Genomic DNA, 20,219 nt, shown 5'->3' on the forward strand with positions numbered 1-20,219 from the left:
CTGATAATTAAAGGCCAGCCCCTGAGTGCAGACAAGCGTCAGATCCTACTCCAAATACCACTGTTGGAGAGACTGTGACATGCTTTTCCAAACTCATTTTAGAAAATAGCAAACACGAACAGAGAAAATTCTGGAATGAATACTGAGCAGTAATAGCTGGGGTCCCGTCTTGTTCTCTCTGCATCCCCGCCCTGTCCCTCTTCCTCCAAGTTACTTAAACCAAGGCTCAGATGTGTGGTGACCCGACCGCCAGGAAGGCATTTAGCTGTTACTGGCAGGACTGCTCTGCTTACCCCACCCCTACAAGGCTGATTGTGCTCTGCCCACCCCACCCCTGCAAGACTGATTGTGCTCTGCCCACCCCACCCCTGCAAGACTGATTGTGCTCTGCCCACCCCACCCCTGCAAGGCTGATTGTGCTCTGCCCACCCCACCCCTGCAAGGCTGATTGTGCTCTTCCCACTCCACCCCTACAAGTCTGATTGTGCTCTGCTCACCCCAGTCTCTGAGACTGATTTTTCACTCTTACTGAATAAGAAATTGCAGCCTCGTGGAAGGCTCTGCCGGTGCTCAATGCCAATAGCAAGAAGAGACCTAGCTGCATAGCCTGCCACTCAAGGCAGTCTCTATGCAGACCACACCTCCTTGATTCTTTATGACCCTCTCTATTGTGTGTATTGGTATGGCAGTATGTTTTTCTTTGGGGGATGTCAGCTTTACAGGGGTTCAGAGGTAGACCACATTTCAGTTTTCAACAGAATCACTTGTGTGTAGCGGGGGCTGTTCGTGCATAGATGGCTGAATCCCACCCTCAGAAGTGGGGTAAGGGCTGGTTTGAGGTAAGCAAGGATAAGGCTGATGCTGCTGGTCCAAAACCCTTAGTGAAGCCATAAGGTGTTCCTGCCATCTGGTGGACAAAGAGGTTACTGCACCAAGGAGTGACCGTGGAAGTCAGCACTGTCACAGTGATTTTTTTTTTAAAAAGATTTATTTATTATGTATTCAGTGTTATGCCTGCATGTGTCCCTGCAGGCCAGAAGAGGGCACCAAATCTCATTACAGATGGTTGTGAGCACATGTGGCTGCTGGGAATCGAACCCAGGACCTCTGGAAGAGCAGGCAAAGCTCTTAACCATTGAGCCATCTCCCCAGCCCTGTCACAGTGATTTTTAAAGCCCCAGCTATGTACAGAGTATGAGGTGTTGTTACCACCTCATTGTATCGGTCTAAATATTAGCTGATGCCTCTCCTTTAAAACAAATACCCATGCGGTTGGCATTAAAGATGAACCCCAGCAGGAGTTCAGGGACTCAGTGGAGATGAATAGAATTGAGAGCCGTTTTAACAGCCATGCAGCCATGCAGAGCGGACAGACGCAGGCTCATAGGTGTAGACTGCTAAGCATCTGACGTCCCATAGGTTCCATCCCATGGCAGCCTGCCTTGACTGACCCATTGATTTCTACCGGAGTGGCAATATTCCAACGCACCCCCTCTTTCAGAGATGTTCACGGCTAGGCAATTGTTTAATCCACAGACCTGAAGTAGACGTTGCTGGGAATTATCTGGCTTCAGAGAGCCTTGCTCTGGCATACCAATTACTCTTCTGTTTCTGTGATAAAATTCTAAGGTCAAGGCAGTCTAGAAGAAAGAGTTTATTATGGTTATGGTTCCGGAGGATTAGAGCCCATAGTGGTGACGGCATGGCAGCAGATAGCAGGCATGGTGACCGCAGCTGGAAGCCGAGAGGACAGAGCGCGCATCTTGAACCTCAAACGGGAAGCAGAGGGAACTGGGAACAGTGTATGGCTTTTAAAACCTCAAAGCCTGCCCCCAGTGGCATACTTCCTACAAGCCATACCTCCTAAGCCCACCCAAACACTGCCACCAGCAAGCCCAGGATGACAGTGTCTCATCCAAACCATCACCAAATGCAAGATGGCACACTCTCTGCCAGCCCGGCCCAAGACACAGCTGTGTGCCACCTCCTCCCACTCTGCATTTGTCTGCACCACTTGGCATGGTCTCGCTTTGCCTGTGGTTGGCATGGCTGTCCTGGTTCTCTGTGTCCTCCAGAATGAGAGAGAAGGGGGGCGCTACCACCAGACCCCTTACAGGTGCTGAAAGGAACCACCTACAGCAAGAAGGCTGGAGAACCCCTGCCATGTGGATTCTTTCATCCCAATGCCCAGTGTGCATCTCCTGTAGAGAGAGGGAGACAATGGCAAACGCTGAGTCAGAATCACAGTTCGCATGGGATTCTGTGTGTGGTCTCCACTAGCACAGTGTTTTACTTAGCACCAAGTCTGGGAATCTCTTCTTAGGATAAAATGCAGAACTCAGATGAAATTTTGAGCCAGTCCAGAGTCAAATCGCAGTAACAAGAAAGGGATCTAAATCACCTCAAATAATTAATGGGATTTAGGATTAAGTCCAACTAAAACAAAATTGAATTAGCAACAGAGTCCCCTAATTGTGTTATTTTCAGTCTTCTGAAAAGGCCTAATTCAGTTATTTAGGAGCTGATTACCAAGAGGAGCATCTAATGCTTTAGCTTCGCATCCTCTTCTGGAAGGCTGGTGCTGTTGGAAGCACATGAAGTTGGCAGATTGTGGGAACATGAGTGGGGGTGCAAGAGGCTTCAGCCATGGGTTACTCAGACATCCTGGAAATAGAGGAGATGGAAGAAGTGGGCAGGGCCTGGGGGAGAAGGAGAACTTACTGCCTTATAGAGAGTTTTACACATTTTTTTTAAAAAAATGTAACATGAGGACCTGCTTGTTCGAGTTTCTGTCCTGCCCAGTTCCCACAGCCATTTAACCCCAAAGAAAACCACACAGAGGTCTCCATAATTTAGAAACTGATTGACCCATTAGCTCAGGCTTCTTATTAGCTCTTATAACTTATATTAACCCATTATTCTTATCTATGTTAGCCACATGGCTCGGTACCTTTTTCAGCAGGGCAGGTCACATCTTCCTTCTCCAGTGTCTGGGCGGGACTGCAGAAAGAGCTTCCTTCTTCCCAGAATATTCCTGTTCTCCTTGCCCCGCCTCTACTTCCTGTCTGGCTACTGACCGACCAATAGCATTTATTTAAAACATAATTGACAGAATACAGAATTGTCCCACACCAAATGAGTTTTTAAGTCAACTTATAATGTGTTGGATACTGTTACGACATTAGAACAAGGTGCGTTTTGTGGTTCCTCCACCCCTCGTCTCCCCCACCCTCCTCCTACACCCTGCTCTCCTCTGTTCTACACGTTAAAGAGTACTTCACACATCCTTCATTTTTATTAATTTGACTCAGCTGAAATATTTGAGATGCGCTTGCAATGGGCATAATTCAAAGTTATTCTAATTTGGCCAGGTGTGGTAGCACCTTTAATCCCAGCACTTGGGAGACAGAAAGCCAGTGAATCTAAGTTCTAGACCAGCCTGGCCTACATAGCAAATTCCAGGCCAACCAGGACTGAACAATGCGATTGTGTCTGGAAAAAAAAAAGTGTGTTCTGATATAACATGCTTAATGATTTTTTTCTAGTATCTTGTTGATTCACCTTTTCTGCTCCCAGATTTGTCTTGTGTGAGCTGCATGCCGTATCTTCTGGAACTAAATGCTTCTCAGAACAGGCTGACTACCTTCTTCAATTTCAAGCCACCCAAAAATCTCAAGGTATACTTATCAATACTCTAATAACTCACGGTAAGGGCTTGCCACTTAAACAAGCAAGAGAGAACTAATAGAGAAGTCAGGGGGATAGCTTCCAGTGTGAGTCAGGGGGGATGGGTTCCAGTGTGAGTCAGGGGGGATGGGTTCCAGTGTGAGTCAGGGGGGATGGGTTCCAGTGTGAGTCAGGGGGATAGCTTCCAGTGCAGGTTTCTGAACTGAAATACAGACAAGTGTGTCACCGAGATGCTCTGTCAGCATATGGTCCTTGAGAGCGCTTTGCTGAAACCTCACATTTAAGGAACCAGCTTCCTTCTGTCCTCTTGGCCATATTTATGTCATTTTCTTAGATTAAAAAGAAGATTTTAATTGATTGCTATTTCTTTGGGCTGGGGCGATAGGTCTTTCCGTGCAGTCCAGGCTGGCCTCAAACTCCTGCCCTTCCTGCGTTTGCCTCCTGAGTGCTGCAGGTCCAGACATGTGCCGCCACGCGCAGCCCCTTTGCCCTTGTAGTAATGGCTCTTGTGTCTCTTTTGTTATAGCAGCGTGGTTCTAGCTGAAACAGTGGTAAAGCGTTTCCTGGGTGCAGACTTTGTCCTCTCCCTTATCCAACCTTTGCTTTTAAAGAAACTAGTATTTTTTATATTCATTACCTGGCTCTGCCCAGATGGTAACTGTGGCTGAGCAGTGCAGGCTCTTTCAGTGCTCCTGTCTGGAAGCGTTTGTCCCTCTTAGTGTCTGCCAGCAGCATGGCACAAGCGGGAGCAGCGGCAGGTAGCCCCCTCGGCTGCTGAGCTCCTGCAAGCCTGTGTATCTGACCCTTGTGCAGCCTGGGAAGTTGGAGCTCCACAGTCTTTGGCAGTAGCTGGCAGCATCCATTAGGTAAGGCCTGGATAGCAGGATTCCAGCCTTTGAGAGTGACTCGCGTTAGAGTTCCAGGGCCTTCAGCATCTGACTCCGGACTGAAGACTCAGCAGCACTCTAAAATTTGTCAGCGACAGTGGCCAGAATCTCCCCTCCCCAGCACATCGTCTCCTCTAGTTTCTCTGTCACCCTATTCCTGCGCTTGTCATTCTCTCCAACTGCCCAGCCGCCTCCTCTTCAGCTACCAAGGAGCCACCTTTGTAACCTGGCTCGTTAGCTGCGCAGCTGTTGCGACTGCTGTCACGTTGATGCCCCAGCCGGCACTGCTGCTGCTTTCTCCCATGTCACCAGCTCGCCCCACGCTACCAGAGCAGGCAGAAACAAAAGCCGTCCCAGAGAAGCCTTTTGTGGGGCCTGCTGCTGGGAAAACCATGGCCTGAGCATAGGTAAAGTCTCCCAGGCAGCTTGTCCTGGGAACCTGAGCCTCCGCTTATAGAAGCAGAGAAGGCATGTTGGGCCAGTCGGGGCCCATCTTGCACGTAAATGAAGGCTTATGTTTTTACCGATAAACAGCTTTCTACTTTCCCTCTGGTTAGAACAGCCTCTCAGCTAGGTCATCAGGGACGCGGGCCCCCTCGTTCACAGAAACTTTGTGCCCCAAAAAAGTCTGATGCAAAAGTGAAACAGCCCTGGAGGAGGCTGCGCCTTCAGGAACTAGAGCATCCAGTTGTGACTGTTAGGTAGTTTTTGCAAGGTTTCTATGGGATGCTCAAAATGACTGGCGCTGGCATAGGTGTAGACTGGTCCTTTAGACGGCTTGCTCCATTCCTTTCCAGGCTCTGTCAGCTCGGTCTTACTGACCACGTAATCCCCGTCCCACCCCTATTATGTTTGTAACAGCCTTCACCAGTTGTCTACTCCTGCCTTACGGTTCCTTCTAGGACTTAGTGTAGGGAAGTATCATCTTAGTAAGTTTGGGGACTGCAATCGCTGTTTCAAAGGGCACAGGAGGGACAGTGTTTATTCAGCATCTTCTCGACCACCTTCTGGAGTGAGGTTACAGCACCCTCATCAAGTGCCCAATATAGTGTTCCAAAACCTTGAGTTTTCTTACTTTTTTTTAAAAAAGGATTTTTCCCCAGTAGATGAATTAAGCAAAGCTCTTTATTTAATCAGTTAGGTTTTTTGTTTGCTTGTTTCTGTTTTACTCTCATTGCAGAGTAGGGTAGACAGACGTTGCTGAAAATGCCTGTCTAAATGAGTCAATTTTGAGAAAGGGTACTGTGGTAGTTTGAATGCGGTTGGCCCTCATAATCTCGTAGGGAGTGGCACTCTTAGCAGGTGTGGCTCTGTTGGAGTGGATTTGACCTTATTGGAGGAAGCGTGCCCCTGTGGGGAGGGGCTTTGAGGATTCCTGTGCTCAGGACACTGCCCAGTGTCTCAGTTGACTTCCCGTGGTCTGTCTGATGGAGCGCTCTCAGCTCCAGCACCACGTCTGCCCGCCTGCACACCGCCATGCTCCCCTTCATGATCATAATGGGCTGAACCTCTGAAACCAAGTGAGCCGCCCTCGTTTAGCAAAATCCCAAACTAAGGCAGATACAACTGAAGCTGCGCAGCCTGAGGGATAAAGAAGGACTGTCCTGGCGGCGAGGGGCGGCGTGTGAGACTCTCTGGAGAACAGAACAATCAGATGCACACCCGAGTGAAGCTAGTGTGGTCTGTTGGGCGTTAGAAGAAAAAGGAAGCATGGTGATATAGGTGAAACTGAAGTGGATCCTGAAGGAGGTCAGGAGCCTTAAAATAACCACTGAACACTTGAGAGTTGGCAGGGCGTGGTGGCACACGCCTTCAATCCCAGCAGATCTCTGCAGGTTTGAGCCAGCCTCATCTATAAGAATTTCAGGGCAGCCTTGGCTGCATAGTGAATGAGACCTTGGAGGGGAAGAAGGGTGGAAAAGGAGGAGCCCTCTCTCGGGGTGGTGACAAGAGCATCCCGGCGAGAAAAGGCGGAGAGAGATGCCTGGTTTGGCTGCAGAGCCCCTACAGCCATCAGTACTAAGTCTGGGTCCAGAGCCTGTCTTCTGGTTTTGCTGTTAAACACTAGCAAGCCTGAAAGAAAGCAACGTGTAACGTATGTTCTCCTTTTGTCACCAGAAGGTGGATTTTTCCTCCAACCAGATTATGGAAATGTGTGACCTGTCGGCATACAACACTCTGACTCAACTCATTTTGGACCGTATCCTTTGGATGCCGGGAAGGGGAGGCTGTGGGGACTTGCTCCACTGGAGAGGGTGTTCCACTCCAAACAAAGTGGTATCAGACAAGTGATTGCCCTGAAGTGTGTGGCTCGTGTAACTGAATAAGAACCAGTAGTCATAAAACACGGAAAGAGATTTGCTTACCAAGGACCCATTCTACAGGCCAAAGCTTACCATGGCCTTCTGACCCCAGCAAGCAGAGAAGGACGGTCCTTGACATGAATGTTAAGCTTGTTTCTTGATTATAGGCCTAGGGAAGTTCTGTTAAATGAACATGTATCTTCAAATTTATTTAAAATTTTGCCTTATTTTTTTTTATACAAATTGAGAGTCTGAAAAACCTAGATTTGTCATGAGGAAAATTGGTAGGAGTTCATATTGCTGCCTTTATGTTTTTTTTTTTTTTTGAGACAGTGTTTCTCTGTGGCTTTGGAGCCTGTTCTGGAACTAGCTCTGTAGACCAGGCTGGTCTCGAACTCACAGAGATCTGCCTGCCTCTGCCTCCCAAGTGCTGGGATTAAAGGCGTGCGCCACCACCACCCAGCCATATTGCTGCCTTTAAATAAAGCAAGGCATTCTAGTATGTTAATTATTTATTTTGTTGGGGTATTCAAACCTGGGATCTCACAATGCTTGGTAAGTGCTCTACCCCAGACCCTATAGCTCCAGCTAAAATGTATTTAAATGAAAACAAAAGAAAGGCCCAGTTTTTGATTGCCTCCAGGAACATACATGTATGCATTGCATGAACTACGCTCCCGTGCAAGCAATGCCGACTTCCACTTGTGGAGCCTGAGCCTAAAAGGTTAACTCAAGATCTTCGTGTCTAATGAGCTTGAATCTCTTCTTTACACCAGAGACTGGTGTTCTCTGGGTAATAAGCCAGCAGGGCTCTCTGTTGCTCAGCAGGTGTCTTTCTCCCCCCTTGAGAATTTGGGGAGCAGAACGGTGCATGGGTTGACTTCCCCTGAGTGTCTCATTCCAGGGATGAGGCAGCGGCCTTGTTTGTAGTAAGTCTGAGGTTTGCAGAGGTGGTGATCCGGGAGGCAGATTTTGTAGAGAAAGTCTCTACTCATGAGGAATGCTCAAACCCGTCCCCACTCCCTTTCACCACTCATCGATGAAATAAGCAAGCAGCAAGTGAGCTGTTAGGTGGGGCTCATGAGTATCTCAACAGAGGCATCAGATCACAATGTCAACAAAATGTTTCCACAGCAGATCAGAGGCACACACATACGCAACACCTTCCTATAGAACCTTGGCTTTATGCTTGACCATGGTATGTAATGAATGTTCAGAGAGAGAGAGAGAATAGAGAGAGAGGAGGGGGGGGAGAGAGAGAGAGAGAGAGAGAGAGAGAGAGAGAGAGAGAGAGAGAGAGAGAGAGAGAGAACTCAGAAGCCACCTGGCTTGGAAATCCACTTGCCTCTGACCATGTGGGAGAATGCTGCCCAGAGGGACTAGCATAGAACCTGTAGAAATTTAGATCCTTTTGTTCTGCCCAAGGCCTATTTGAACCAAGTATCTGGACAATTGGAGTGTAGGTTAAAGCTAAGAAACTGGCTATATTCTAAAGCCCTGCCTGTCAGAGGGGCTCGGCACTCAGAGGCCCTGCCTGTGCCTCAGGGTACCCGGAGAGCAGAACGGAGCTGGATATGGAGAACTTTTGCTCTGGAAAGATACTTCAGTGTGCAGCCCGGAATTGCCAGCGAAAACAACTCTCACGTATTGTAGAAGCAAAATATGGGATTTTGTTTAAAATATTGCTATCATGGGGGTTTTAAATTTTTTAAAATAAATTTAGCTTTCCATGTACAAAAGTAAAATATTAGAACTTTGTGACTGTCAAATAATGTAGTGATAAAGAATTAGGTTTTCTTTTTAAAATGTTGACGTTAGATGTAGCAGTTGAGTCTTATCACCGACATATAGAGAGTAATTATATCAAGACTTATGGAAATCCAGAGTCTGGGCATATAGGGTATATTATAGCATCTTTACCTGTATTTGAAAAACTGCAGAGGCAAATAGCCAAAACAAATGCTCTTCTTGAGTTATTAATGAAACAAAATTACAAGTAGTTTAATATCAGAAACTTTACAATTATAATTAATACTAACAGATTCAGGAAAATAAATCTTTTTTCCCTAAAAAAGAAACCTCAAGTGATATATAAAATTTAATGAAATCTAGTACTCTTTAATTTTTATCACATTTTATCATTTATTTTGTATGCATGCATGTTTGTGGGTGCACACAGCATGTGTCCACATGGAGGTCAGAGGACAACTTTTGGGAGTTAGTTTTCTCTCTTTCCACAATGTGGGTCTCAGGGATCCAACTTGGGCCACCAAGCTTGGTGCCTGGTGCCTTTGGGCATCTTCTCAGCTCCCAAATCCAGTACCCTTTCACAGTGCAACTCAGGAAACTAAAGTGTTTTCTCTGAGTATGTTCTCTACACAAGTATTTTAAGCACTCGAATCTAAAAATATCAGCTGCTGGGGAGCACATGGAGAGGATCTCTTTGGAACTTGTCTGTGCTCATGACATTGGCTCAACCACTTTGAGAAGACAGCCTTAAGTTCTCTGATAAAGGTGAGCGTCTACACTCACTATGACCTGGCGCTTCCGACTCCTACAGGAAGTCACACGTGCCAGGAGGCTTGCAGAGGGATGCTTATTGTGGTGTTGGCTGCAATGACAAAGAAATGAAAACACACCAATTGCTCATCAGTAGGAGATGTAAATAAGTTACGCTATTGTCTGGTCATAGCAAATGATATAGGAGCGTAAGATGGGTGAGATATACCAACGGGTTCGGCAGAGATGAATACTTAAGGTTTCTTAAGTCTTTGTTTTATTTTATGTTTGTGAATGTTCTGCCAGCATGTATGAATGTATGTGCACTTCATGTATGCCTGGTGCCCTGGGAGGTCAGAAAAGGGAATCAGATCCCCTGGAACTAGAGTAACAGATGTTTGTGAGCCTCTGTGTGAGTGCTGGGAATTGAACCTGGGTCCTCTGCAAGAGCAGCTCCTTTTAATCTATGAAACATCTCTCCATCCCAGAGATGAAATCTAATAAAAATAAATATAAACTAGGTATAAAGGGGAAAGACACAATTCAAGCATAGTATATATTTTTGAGAGGCAGACACAAAGATTGAACAGGAGGCGTGTGTGTGTGTGTGTGTCTGCGCGCACACACACATATGTATGCGTGTGTATGTGTTAGAACCGAAGCTCAGGATCTCATACATCTAGGCTACTGTTCTACAACAGAGCCAAACTCCTAGCTCCCTTATATAGCTTAAGAGTCTGTTCTATTCAAGAATTAAAAACTGAATTTCTTTTCATATAAATATATATATTGTGTGTGCACATGTGCAAATGTGTGTGCATCCACACATGCTTGCTTTTCTGTATGTGTACATGTGTGCAGGTCCACAGAGGACAGAGGAGGGTGTTGTATGCCCCAGAACTGGAATTACAGGCAGTTGTGAGCTGCCTCATGTGGGTGCTGGGAGCCAAACTCGGGTCCTCTGCAAGAGCAGTACATATTCTTAACCGCTGAGCCATCTCTCCAGTCCCAAACTGGGGAAAGTCTTAATTGAGTCTTTTGAAAATAAACCAATTATGCTTGTAATATAAAATGATTATAGTAGATTATATTAATATCTTGAACTACATTGTTAACTATAAGGAATCAATTTTTTAGTTTATCATATTAGATTATTTTATCTTTCCCTGTGTAGATAATTGATGATTACTTGATAATCATCCTGAATTACAAGGTGAGAAATTTAGTCAAGGTTAAGTAGATTTGCTTATTATTAAGTAAAGATGTAGTTTATTCTCTACCTTACAAGTATTGATGGGTCGTTAATAAATTGAAAACATGATTCATAGGATTTGAGAGGCCATCCAGCGTATTTTATGGTAAAGGAGCTGGAGACCCAGGGAAGGTCAACTTGTTGGAGCTCTCTGGAAAATCACTCTGAAGTTACCATTCTGAATCCTATTACTTTGCCCATGCTATAATCTACTGAGTGATTACTGTTTTAATAACACTGCTGTTTGAGCTATATGCATATTTCCTTTCCCCTTAACATTCACTTCTGTGGCAGAGACCACCTTCTAAGGTGGTAGAGATCTCTTAGGATTGACTGTGGTTAAAGCCACCCTCATGACTCTCCACTAAGAGAATCCTGATGGATTTCGGCCTCAGTTCTCAGTTACTGTTTTCTGTACACCCAAACCATGTTTTATGATTGTAGACAAATGAATAAGAGCAAATGCCGAACTGGTGAATAATTCACGCCGAGCATTTATGAACTGCTGACAGCAATGCCGGAATGTAAAAATATATTCTTGGGTTCCCCAGGCCCCAGTCATAAAGCTATGCTTAAGTGCCACAGGGTTCCTTCACTTGGCTTCCATAACAATCTAAAATCCCACTGTCAATGATTTATTCACAAAAATGGTAAAACTTCAGAGCTGGAAAGCAACGCTGCGATTGCGAGTTCTTGGAGGCTTTCTCCTGATAGCCCTCCTTTAATATTATAATGCCCCTAAGAGGATTAATGCAGTAAGCTAATTCATCGAAATAGTTTAGTGATTTATCAGATTGTATTTCTTCTTATCAGAAAGTTCCCAGACCTCGGGAAGAATGCGAAATAATAATGTTAGGAGGAAGGGCAAGAAGCCCTCCATGAAGGATCTTAAAATAAGAAAACAGGAGATTAGAGGGTTGAAGGTATTCTGTTTGGGAAGTGTGGCTAGCTGGAACGGAGAGCTGCTCACAGCCAGGCGTACTGATTGTAATCAGCACCGCAGTGCTGTGTGACGTGACTGCAGGAATAAGGCGGGGAAGAGGCATGGCCATGTAAAGGGTGTGGTCATTCCTGGGAAGTGTATCCCAGGACTCCTCAGGTGTCCAAGCCATGGATGCTCAAATCCCTTGTATGTCATGAGATAGATGCGATGTCACCTGCTGTTATGACATGCTGTTGGGAATAATAACAAGGAAAAAGCCATATGACTTCGATACAGTTGTATGTTTTTTGCATCAAGCGTTTTCATCATGTGGTTGATTGGCTGAATAAAAGGGTGTAGAATCTATGCAGATGCAGGGCCAGCATAACTGGAGGTTTCTCTCCCACCTGCCAGCTTCCAAATAACCACTCCGAGGCTTACTATTTACTATAATGGTTTGGCCCATGGCTCGGGCTTCTTACTGGCTAACTTTATATATTTAAATTAACCCATTTCTATTAGTTTATATTTTACCGTGGGCTTGCTGTGGCTTGTTAGGTCACATCTTGTTTCTCTGGCAGCTGCTGGTGTTTTCCAGACTCGACCTTCTTTTTTTCCCTTTCCCTTTGCTTAGATTTCCCACCTGGCTCTATTCTGCCTCGCTGTTGGCCAAATAAGCTTCATTATTAACCAATGGCAGCAAAACATATTCACAACATACAGACGGGCATCCCACACCAGGCCAGCATATCCTTTACTTGTGAGCCCAAGTAACTTATGGTGCCTGAAAGTCCTTCAGTGTTAAGGGGAGTGAGACTTGGGAAGTGGGAGGAGACAGTAGGGAATGAGCAGTGGTCTCCACAGGGATGCTGGTTGAACTCAGGTTTTGCAGAACCCCTTGAGCAACCACAGTGGGATTGCCGTGGAGCCAGGGCCGTGGTTGCAATGAGGCGCCGCGTTTCTCCTTTCTCTCCTCCCAGTTCTCATTTCAGAAAACTTGGCAGTGACAGGGAGAGGAAGCTGGAGGAACCAGGGGAGTTGAGACAGCCTCTGGGGTCTTAGAAATAAGCGTTTCCAATCCCGCGTCACTGTCATGGCTAGGACTCCTGTGTTCCAGCTCCTGCCTCTTGCCTACTTCTGGCAGCTGCCCACTGCATCCGTTCACTCTGCTGTGATTCGGAGCATCTTCTTCTGGTTGGGATAGAGCTTCCAGGGCACTACTGTTTCTGTTAAACAGGGCTTAAACACTTTGTTCTCTCTGACACCGAGCAGATGGCTATTTGAAGTTTTCATGGCTTAGTTTTTGTTGCCAAAGATTGCTTGCTGCAAAGATATTTCATACACAGCTGTGTGAGATAATTTAATCTCTCATTTCCTATATTTCATGCGCATCTTTCATGATAGCCCATATCTACAAAGAGCTGGCCTTCATCTGTTTCCAAAACCATTGTTTAGCCAGCCTAGAGAAAATGGGATCTGAAAGACCGTGTTTGTGAATAAGTATCTGTTTGTAGGGCTGTTTTGGCAGAGACCCTACTCATAGGAGATTTGAAATGGCATATTGACCGCCACAAAACTGTGTGTTTCTGCCCGTGGCTGGAATCTGGAACCAGTAAGAGAAGCCTAGAAATTTCTGCTACATTTGGTAACATTATCCGATTTTCTTATTTATCTCTATCCTTAGTCCAGCTCTTTTTGGATTCAGTCCCAGCCTTGATTCACGTTAGAGAATGTGACGCTTGGCCATGTGTCTGTAATGTAGTTATGAGAACCTTAGAGTTTTGAAGAATAGCTCATTCACACCCTTTTAAAAACAAACAAGTTCTCAGACAATTCCATGCATGTATATCATATTTTCTGGCTATTCTTATCCCCACCTTTTCTCATTTCCATTCCACTCCCGTCAGTACCCTCTCTCCCCAACATGTCCCTTCTTGACATTCATGTCTTTTTGTTTGACGACTCACTTAGTTTAGCAGGGCTGTCTGTGTGGTCATGGGCTTAAAACAACCTGCTGGAGCCAGTGAGTACACAACTCACTGAAAAGAGGGACCAACACTCCCCCATTCCCAAAATATATCAGTAGCCAGCAATTTAAGAGAGAGGGGTAGGGCTCTATGAGCCCCTTCTTCACCCTGACTGTTGACAAGGCCAGTCTTACGCAGCCCAGTGCAGGCTCAAAGAGCTACTGTGAGATCATAATTGTAATGGCTGTGTTATGGCCTGAAGACAATTCTGCAGCCCTTCTACTGTCTTCCAGCCCTCACTTTTCTACCTTTCCTCTTACACTTACCAAGCCCCAGAGGGGTGGTGTAAACATCCTTTCCAGGACTGCACACCCAACCATTGCTGACTTTCAACACCATGAGCAGCCACGAGGCTCCGTGTTTACAGTCATTCCCTGCAGAGAGGAGCTTCCCTCACTAAGACTGAACATTGTGTTTGTTTATGGGCATGAATGTGAACATTTTGAAGGAAGTTTGATTCCATGTCAAGTTAGCTAAACAATAACAGTTAAGTCCCCTGGAGCCTAACCATGGGTTTTCAATCAAGTGTTCATACCACACATGAATTCTCTCCTGTGAAGTGTGCCTCAAATAAAGAGACAGTTGGTTACCCCATAATCATCGTGCCATTATTGCTCCAGTATCACACCCAATTTTTATTTATTTTTCCCCATGTCTTAACTTCTAGCCTCATGCCAACTCGGTGTTATCACCATGTTACAAATGCAAACCTGATAGTGAAGGGTTGTGTAAACCAGATCGGGGTTTCGAATTTATCCTATTAAAATTTAAAAACGTTTCATTTATGTGTGTTTATGTATTTGTGTGGGTATGTGCACATGAGTGTAGATCCCACTGAAGGCACTGGATTTCCTGGTGCTTGACATTACAGGTGATTGTGAACTCTCTGATGTGGGGGCTGGCATCCAATCTCAGGTCACCTGCAAAAGCAGCACACACTTTTAACCAGTAAGCCACCACTCCCACCTACTCTGTGACAATTTTTTTTTTAAATTAGACAGAACATCCAATCAACATTTGAAATAATTAATCTGATTTTAGCACGCGAGGCACTTGAGGGCAGAAAGTAATGGTTGTAAAAGCAACCCATTGGTACTAAAGGGGAGTTAAGTTGGCAGTTGAGTGAAAACCAAGGACACCTAAAGACAGGTGTCAGAGCATCAGTATCCGGTCTTAGTGATTAACTAGATGCTGTAAAGAATGAGAGAAAATGGTGATCTTACAGCTACTTGGGAGGCAAAGCTGGGCCCTGGTGGAGCAGTGGCATTCATCCCTGGGAACTAGTCAGGCGGTTTGAGGATGGAAAAGGCCTAGCTGAACACTCAGCTTTGGAATTGCTGTCTGGACCAACTGCAAGCCTGGGACACGAGATAAACTTTAAAAATGTGATCGGTGAGAACAGAAACAGCAGATGGTGATATTAGAGCAGACTTCTAGCTTCCTGTATTTGAACGGGAGAAGAGAAGCCAATACCAGTGGGAAGAAAGGGCTGCTCCCTTCCCTGAGAGGGTGTTGGCCATCCAGCTGCGCCCATTTGCTGTTGAGACATGGCAAAGATGATCTGTCTATCTATCTATCATCTATCTATCTATCTATCTATCTATCTATCTATCTATCGTCTGTCTGTCTGTCTGTCTGTCTATCTATCTATCTATCTATCTATCTATCTATCATCTATCTATCTATCATCTATCTGTCTATCTATCTATCTATCTATCTATCTATCTATCATCTATCTGTCTGTCTATCTATCTATNACTGCTGTTTTTATTTTCTATGGTACTGTAATTTTTATGTACTTGCAGCCTAGCTCCAGTCATGCCATGGACACTGACAAAACTGTATCTGTGTTCTATACCATGGTCATCCCCATGTTGAACCCCCTGGTCTACAGTCTGAGGAACAAGGAAGTCAAGAGTGCATTCAGAAAGATTGTTTTTAGGGCAAAATAGCATTTACAATACTGATTTTACACATTTGAGGTGTGCAATACCTGGATTTATTTCTCTCACATGTTTTCCCATGGAATCAAGGAATTAGATTTAATTTGTTATCTATCTTCGATCTATCTCTATCTCTATCTATCTATCTATCTATCTATCTATCTATCTATCTATCTATCTATCTATCATCTATCTATCTATCTATCTATCTATCTATCTATCTATCTATCATCTATCATCTATCTATCCCTGTTCACATTGCCTCGGGGTGACCCTGCCTTCTATACTCCTGCTTGAAGGGAGCCACATGAGTTGCCCCATGGAGACCATTAACTAACCCAGAGGAACACCACCCACGAGACAGCTCTGAACTGATGTTTTCTTCCATAGTATTAAATGAGTCACATGTGGATACAAATCCTATGCCTTTAAAATTTTATAGAAGTGATGTTTTATCCTATATGAAAAACATAGAAGATTTAGGTAGGGCTCATCCTATATAGGGCATAAAATATTCATTTATTCGAACTCTTGTCTGATTTTCCAAGTAATAATTTAACACTGATTTTATGTTATATTTTTATTTTTTGAGGGTATGTATGTATGTATGTATGTGTGTGTGTGTGTCTGTGTTTCGCCAAGGTGCTTGTGTGAAGGTCAGAGGATCATTTTTAGGCATTGATCCTCTCCTTTCATCATGTGAGACCTAGGGATTGACATCAAGTAACTTTACCTGCTCAACCATCTCCCTGGCCCAGCACTGATGTGTGTGTGTGTGTGTGTGTGTGTGTGTAATGTTTCCAAAGACTCTGAATAACATTTTCCTTAAACATAGTTGTCATATACAGACAACGAGATAGAAGAAATCACTGGGTTAGAGAACTGCATCAGCCTGACCCACCTCAGTCTGGCTGACAACAAGATCACAACCATCAGCGGCTTGGGAACACTACCCATCAAAGTACTTTGTTTGGTGAGTCCAACAAGATGCCGTTCTTTATAGAAGTAGTGGCTATTGTTTAAGAAGTGCATGAATTATGACGACTTAGGATTTTTCTTTGCGCCTTATAGCGTCTGGTGTACACTCATGCCCCTGTGTGTGGGATCAAGAGTCCCTGCTCAAGTAAAGCCAGTTTCAAATTCCGTGTGCAGATTAAACATTTAGATAGTCAGTTTTCTAGTCTGTGGAAGAAAGTGTATTTCGACAAGTAGTTTTTAATATTATATATTTCTTTGGTGAAAATAACGGTTGAGCATAGTAAGCGTGCTCAAATTTATGCATGCAGATGTTTCCCAGGCGCTGAACTCAAGCAGCCCATCTATACAAGTGCATGCTGGTCTCCCAGTCTGGAAGTCATAAGCTGTGCAGAGAGGAAATGCGTAGTGCGGTCAGAAAGACTCCATCCGATTGCTGTTTTCCCAAGGACAGTGCCTTTTTGAAGTCCTGCGATATGCCATGTGACCAAAACGCAAATGAAAGCTGAGACTGTTGGCCAACAAGTCAGCAGGATCCCAATAGTCCCAAAGATGCACGCAATCTTTATAAATTAACAGTATGGGTCACTAGTGTGTGTGTGAGTGTGCTAATGCTCTGTGTACAGGATTCTTCCTTCTCTTCCCCTCCCTCCTAGCCTTAGATGGCTCTGTTGGCCTTTATCATACCCATCAGAGGGTGGGCAAGGAGCTTTTCAATGAGGCTTATGTCTTAATCATGTTTATGTCTCTCTCCCAGGAAGCTGTGTTAAATGACATATTGGGTTATGTGTACATTTTTAAAATTTGATTTTTTAAATTTAAAAACAAGACTTTTCATTTTACATACCAATCCCAGTTCCTCCTCTCTCTCCTTCTGCTACCCCCCGCCTTTCCCCCACCCCATTCCCCTCATTCCTCAGAGAGGGTAAGGCCTCCCAAGAGGAGTCAACAAAGTCTAGCACATCAAATTGAGGCTGGACCAAGGCCTTCCCCCCCATATCTAGACTGAGCAAGGTCTCCCTCCATAGGGGATGGGCTCCAAAAAGCCAGTTCATGCACTAGGGATAAATCCTGATGCCACTTGACAGTTCCTCACAGACTGTCACTCACATTCAGAGGGCCCAGTTCAGTCCTATGCGGGTTCTCCAGCTGTCGGTCCAGACTCAGTGAGCTCCCACCTGCATGCATACATTTTTTAACTTAAAAATTATTTTTTATTCTATGTCTTTGCCTACATGAATGTTTATGAAACATTTTCATGCCTGGTGCTCAGGGAGTCAAGGAGGTGGCACAGGATTCCCTAGGACTGGAGTTACAGACAGTCGTGAGCCACCATGTGGGACCTGGGGATTGAACCTGGAAAAGCAGCCAGTGCTCTTAACTACCGAGTCATTTCTCCAGCCCCACGTGCACATCTTTGTACATGCACATAGAAATTCCTTATTTAACCACAGATCACTGAGGTTTGGCTCTGTGACGATGTTTCTTCCTCTTATAGCTCAAAATACTTCTCGCCCTCCATGGAGTTCAGAGAGGGTGGAGGACCGGCCTTCCAGCGCCATTCAGAGAAAAGCTTCATGAATCCCCTGAGAGTTTATGTTTTCTGTGCTCAAGGAGTGACAAATATTACTAAAACAGTGCATTTTGCTTTCATCCTGTGTCTCGTTAATCACGTGACCTTTGCTGGCACTAGCATTCTTGCTATTTTTTTTCTGCCAATAAATGAGGTAAGTAGTTCTAGTTCCTGCACCCAGCACCCAAGACGGCCCAGAAAATACAGAATATGCCGTTACTCATTTTCACTGAAGTTCTGAGAGTTAGAAAGTTGCCTTTTCCAAATTTGAATAAAATTCATAACCCAAATGATGCACGTTTGCTTCAGCAGTTTTTATTGACTTCATTTTTAATTCATGGAATCAGAACATCATTTGGTTTTGTTATTGACAAGAATTCGGTGTACAGTACAGTAAGAAGAGCAAACCAACCGCTAATACTCTGCCTTCATCCTCTGTGGGAGATGTAAAAGATGGCTTGCTGGTGGGCCATTCTGTCCTTAGAACTGTGACAGCGTCGGGCAGTGACAAAGCTTGAACTTGTGGGAGGGAGGAAAGGCCAATTGGGTTCCCTGACAGACTGGCAGACGAGGAATGCTTCCTAATTAAATTTACTGCTCTAAAATTGCTCTTTCTGCTATTCACTGTGAAGCTGGAGGAGCCGTGTGCAGAAACTTCTTAAGTCCACATTCCCGAGCGGGCCTTTGGCTCTCCGTGCCCGACAAAGGCCCTGCCTGCCTGGCTTTCAGTCAGAGATTCCGTGATTCTCAGCTTCTCTCAGTCTGCCCTCTTTTACGACCATAGGCTATCCAATTAAACTTTTCTATGCCTCGCTCTGCTCAGACCATCTCCCACTCTGAAAGCCATCCGAGCCCCTGAAGAATACTACATCTGTCCAGCGTATAGAAAGTGCTTCACAGTCCTCCGGGGGAGAAGCGCACTGTATATAAATTTGATCTGTGGGCAGTGTTTGAATGGGAGATTGAGCCCTCATTTCAATACATTAAATTGATATGGATATGATGGTGAGCTCAGCAGGGTCTCTTTCCTATTACTTTTCACTTTTTATAACTTTTTTGAACTTTGAACAGGAAAATTTGATTTCACTTTGGCAAATAAGGTTATGAAGTTTTTTTTCTTTTTATTACATTTTTTTCAAATACATAGAAGTAAAAAGAATAGTATAATAAGCTCTCATGGGCTGTAACCCACCTTTAAAGGTTATTAACATTCTATTATGATATTTTAAGGAGCTATAGAATTATAGTAGTGAGCGCAAATCTAGTTCATTATTGAAAAAGGATGAAAATGGGTTTCTTGCTATTCAGTGTGCCAGTGAACATTACCGGCGAAAATATTCAAACGAAAGGGAATACAGCAATTTAAGTTTTCAGTTATTAAGTTATTCAAATATTAAGTTATATTGAAAGTTTTGAGTGATTTTATTTTATTTTATTTTATTTTATTTTTGAGACAGGCTCTCTCTGGGTAGCCCAAGCTGTCCTGGAACTCACTATGTAGACCAGGCTGGTCTTGAACTTACAGAGATCTGCCTGCCTCTGTATCACCATACCCAGCCTGAAAACTTTAAATGTCTTAGAGATAAGTAAGACATAATATTAACTCAAAATTTGAACTTTATGATACTTTTCGACTCAAACCGAAGGCTAAATTTTACTGTGATATTTTTCTGTTCCTTAAGGCAAAGGGGCTAAGGACTGCAGAGTATGTTGGAAAGTCCTCAAAAATGAAAATTATTGTTATTGCTATTATTGCCATGGATGTATGGAGACTGAGAAAGAGGACAACCATTTGAGTATGGGAACTTTCCCCTGTTATCAGTGTCTGAGAGATGCTTGTATGTGAACTATTGAAGAAGTAGGTGTGGTTATCATGATGTAGTAGGCTACCCAGTGGTAATGGCATTGAGGGAGTAACCATTGTTTTAACTAACAGTTGTGCACCCTGGACTGGATCGGAGGGCTGTTTCTTCTGCTGGGCTTGCTGGAATTGCTTTGATGGCTATTAGTCTCGGGGTATTGACTCATAGGTACCAGTCTGTTAGTCTCCTATTTAGTCTCAGGGTATTTTCCCCCGTGATTTGGGATTTCTGCTTGTCCAGGTGATGTTTCCATAGTAGGATGGCTGGACCATGGTATCTGTATCTAGAG

At 44.5% G+C, this 20,219-nt stretch overlaps 1 protein-coding gene across 3 annotated transcripts in view; it reads left to right on the forward strand.

Annotated features, from left to right (window-relative positions):
- The window catches only part of Lrguk (leucine rich repeats and guanylate kinase domain containing), a 113,799-nt gene that overhangs the window by 12,842 nt on the left and 80,738 nt on the right, over nucleotides 1-20,219 (forward strand). For all 3 annotated transcript variants that reach the window (XM_050148110.1, XM_050148111.1, XM_050148109.1), the window contains exons 4-6: nucleotides 3,577-3,677; nucleotides 6,693-6,774; nucleotides 16,369-16,493. In XM_050148110.1, the coding sequence (XP_050004067.1) occupies nucleotides 3,577-3,677; nucleotides 6,693-6,774; nucleotides 16,369-16,493 (308 nt within the window). The remainder of the gene's footprint in view (nucleotides 1-3,576; nucleotides 3,678-6,692; nucleotides 6,775-16,368; nucleotides 16,494-20,219) is intronic.

This window comes from Alexandromys fortis, unplaced genomic scaffold (assembly GCF_014885135.2).
Source record: "Alexandromys fortis isolate MF-2015 unplaced genomic scaffold, M_Fortis_MF-2015_v1.1 scaffold_57, whole genome shotgun sequence".
Classification (NCBI taxonomy): Eukaryota; Metazoa; Chordata; class Mammalia; order Rodentia; family Cricetidae; genus Alexandromys; species Alexandromys fortis.